The sequence below is a fragment of the Chelonoidis abingdonii genome, chromosome 5 (genome assembly GCF_003597395.2).
Source record: "Chelonoidis abingdonii isolate Lonesome George chromosome 5, CheloAbing_2.0, whole genome shotgun sequence".
In the NCBI taxonomy this organism is placed as follows: Eukaryota; Metazoa; Chordata; order Testudines; family Testudinidae; genus Chelonoidis; species Chelonoidis abingdonii.
Window position 1 is genome coordinate 117,218,623 of NC_133773.1, and position 2,254 is coordinate 117,220,876.

At 32.9% G+C, this 2,254-nt stretch overlaps 1 protein-coding gene across 5 annotated transcripts in view; it reads left to right on the top strand.

Annotated features, from left to right (window-relative positions):
* Positions 1–2,044, top strand: part of RAB28 (RAB28, member RAS oncogene family) — a 98,822-nt gene extending 96,778 nt beyond the window's left edge. For 2 of the 5 annotated variants that reach the window (XM_075066589.1, XM_075066587.1), the window contains one exon: positions 1,382–2,044. In XM_075066589.1, the coding sequence (XP_074922690.1) occupies positions 1,382–1,474 (93 nt within the window). In that variant the 3' untranslated portion in view covers positions 1,475–2,044. The other 3 variants (XM_075066590.1, XM_075066593.1, XM_075066588.1) reach the window with 2 other exon arrangements.
* Positions 2,045–2,254: the final 210 nt, after the last annotated feature.

Genomic DNA, 2,254 nt, shown 5'->3' on the forward strand with positions numbered 1-2,254 from the left:
TTATGCTTATAACAAGGTATCATGGTAAAAATCAATGTGTTTTTTATTACTTTGCTTTTCCTTGAAGTAGTAAGTATGACCATGAATACCACTCTGAAATGTTCTGTACTGTATGTCTATTAACAGTGAAGCTATGTTGTATATCTCTTCACAACATTTACACAGATTAAATCAAATTTCAAATACTGATTAATTCCTAGCAGCTCTGTAATAATATCATGTATTAATATTTTGGGGAGAGTTTTCAAAGCTGAGTAGTCAAATTGACACACAGCAGCACAAAATGAACACTTGATTCCTTATTTGAGCACTACACATGGAATGGGGTCCTCTAGATTTGTTGTCCAGATCTGAAAACTGGGTACGCTCATTTCATGTTTATGTCTTAACTGGTTACATGTCGTCAATAGTAATCCAAATATAAAGCTTATGGACCAGTTAAAATGGGATGAAGTTCAAAAGTTAAAGTTTTAGGTAGTTCATTAGTGGTTTGGTAGAAGTTATTACTAATGGCAAACATGTTAATAGCAAACTGAAACTGATTTTGTATAGATATAATCTCGGATAAAGTGCTCATGTGGTTTGAATCTTTAGTGTACAAATACAGAATGAGATCCGTTTAGAAATTCTTTGTAAAGTACAAGGGTTACACAACATACAAAATGCACCAAAGAACCCCAATCAAAAGTTTATTAAGTTTTTCATGAATAGATTGACTAATAGATATGTGAAGTACATAATATGGGAGATATCTAGATTTTATATTTGTTTTGCTCCTTAAATTTTCTGCTTGTTACATCTTTGCTGAAATGTCATTTTGTTAACTCAGAATCTTGTTTTGGTTTTTAATTTCCTATGGGGCAGCAAGAGTGAAAAATTTCCATTTCATGCTAACAATATATAAAATAATTTCCAGTTAAACAATAGACTGTTATTCAAAAATACCACATACAGTATTCTTATTAAACAGATACTTTTGTATTATTATCCACCATCAACACTTAATCCAAAAACTTGTCTCATGAAAGAAAATACTGTTTAATGATTGTAAAGCGAGTTATGTTAATACATACATCAGCCTTACAAAATGGTCATGAAAACGTAGCAACCAAGGCACTCTTTTTCCATCTAGTACCAAGAAATCAATATTTAGAATGAGAATGAACACCTAGACAAGTCTTTCTGCATAATTTCCAGTAAAAGAGTACTACAGTATATGTCTGTTTGTACTGATTCTTTATTAGCACAAATATATTTCATAGTAACACATCTGTGTTCTAGGGTTCGTTAAAATAATTGCCATGTTAAATGTTTTTAGTAGCACTTTGAACAATATCTGCTTCTGGTATCTTGATAATCACTGTGTTTTCTTTTATGACAGAGGGTGGTGAAGGCAGATATTGTAAACTACAGTCAAGAGCCTGTGGCAAGAACTGTTAACCCTCCTAGAAGCTCAATGTGTGCAATTCAGTGAACATATTTTCCTTTGTATTGATACCGTTGGCAGCCTTTCTTCCCTTGAACAGGCCTAGAGGTTGCCAGGAACTTTGTTGGAACAGTGACCATCACTGTAGTGCAGTTAGAGGTTTCGAAAACTTGCTACGCCATTGTGTGTTGAAAAGCAGCAGGCGTTTTGTTTTATTGGCCTAAATTCAAACAGTGGACCACACACTTTGAAAAATTAAGATATATTTCTGAATTATATTCCCATAAAGCAATGTAACTGTGTATACTTATGCCCTACTATCTTTTTGATTGATGTTGCGGTAAAATTGGATTAGAATTCCTGTATTCAAAATAGTTTTAAAGGCATTACTGCTATAAGGTATTTTGCCAAGGCATTTTGTCTTTTTTTTCCTGTGATCTAAACTGACACTCAGCAAAATGTAACTTGGAGACGCTATTGTCAGATTAGCATTTGAACCAGTAATATATTTTATGTCGGAATAATTTGGAAGATATTCCATTGTTATATAGCGCAAAAAATGTGTAAACTGTATCTAATGAGAAACAGTCCTTGAAATAAAGCTATAATAAGAACATACTTTTTTTTTTTAAGGACCCAAATTGTCCCCATTGCTACTTGCAAGATGTCACTAATGAATATTAGCGTACCATATCAATGTACTTTCTTGTGTTAGATGCAATGCATGTATGTGTTCATGAATTTGGAGGAACCTCTATCAGCAGTTTGGACTGTTTATGATGAGCGATACATTCAGCATGCATTAGAAATTGTTAATGAATCAGTTAG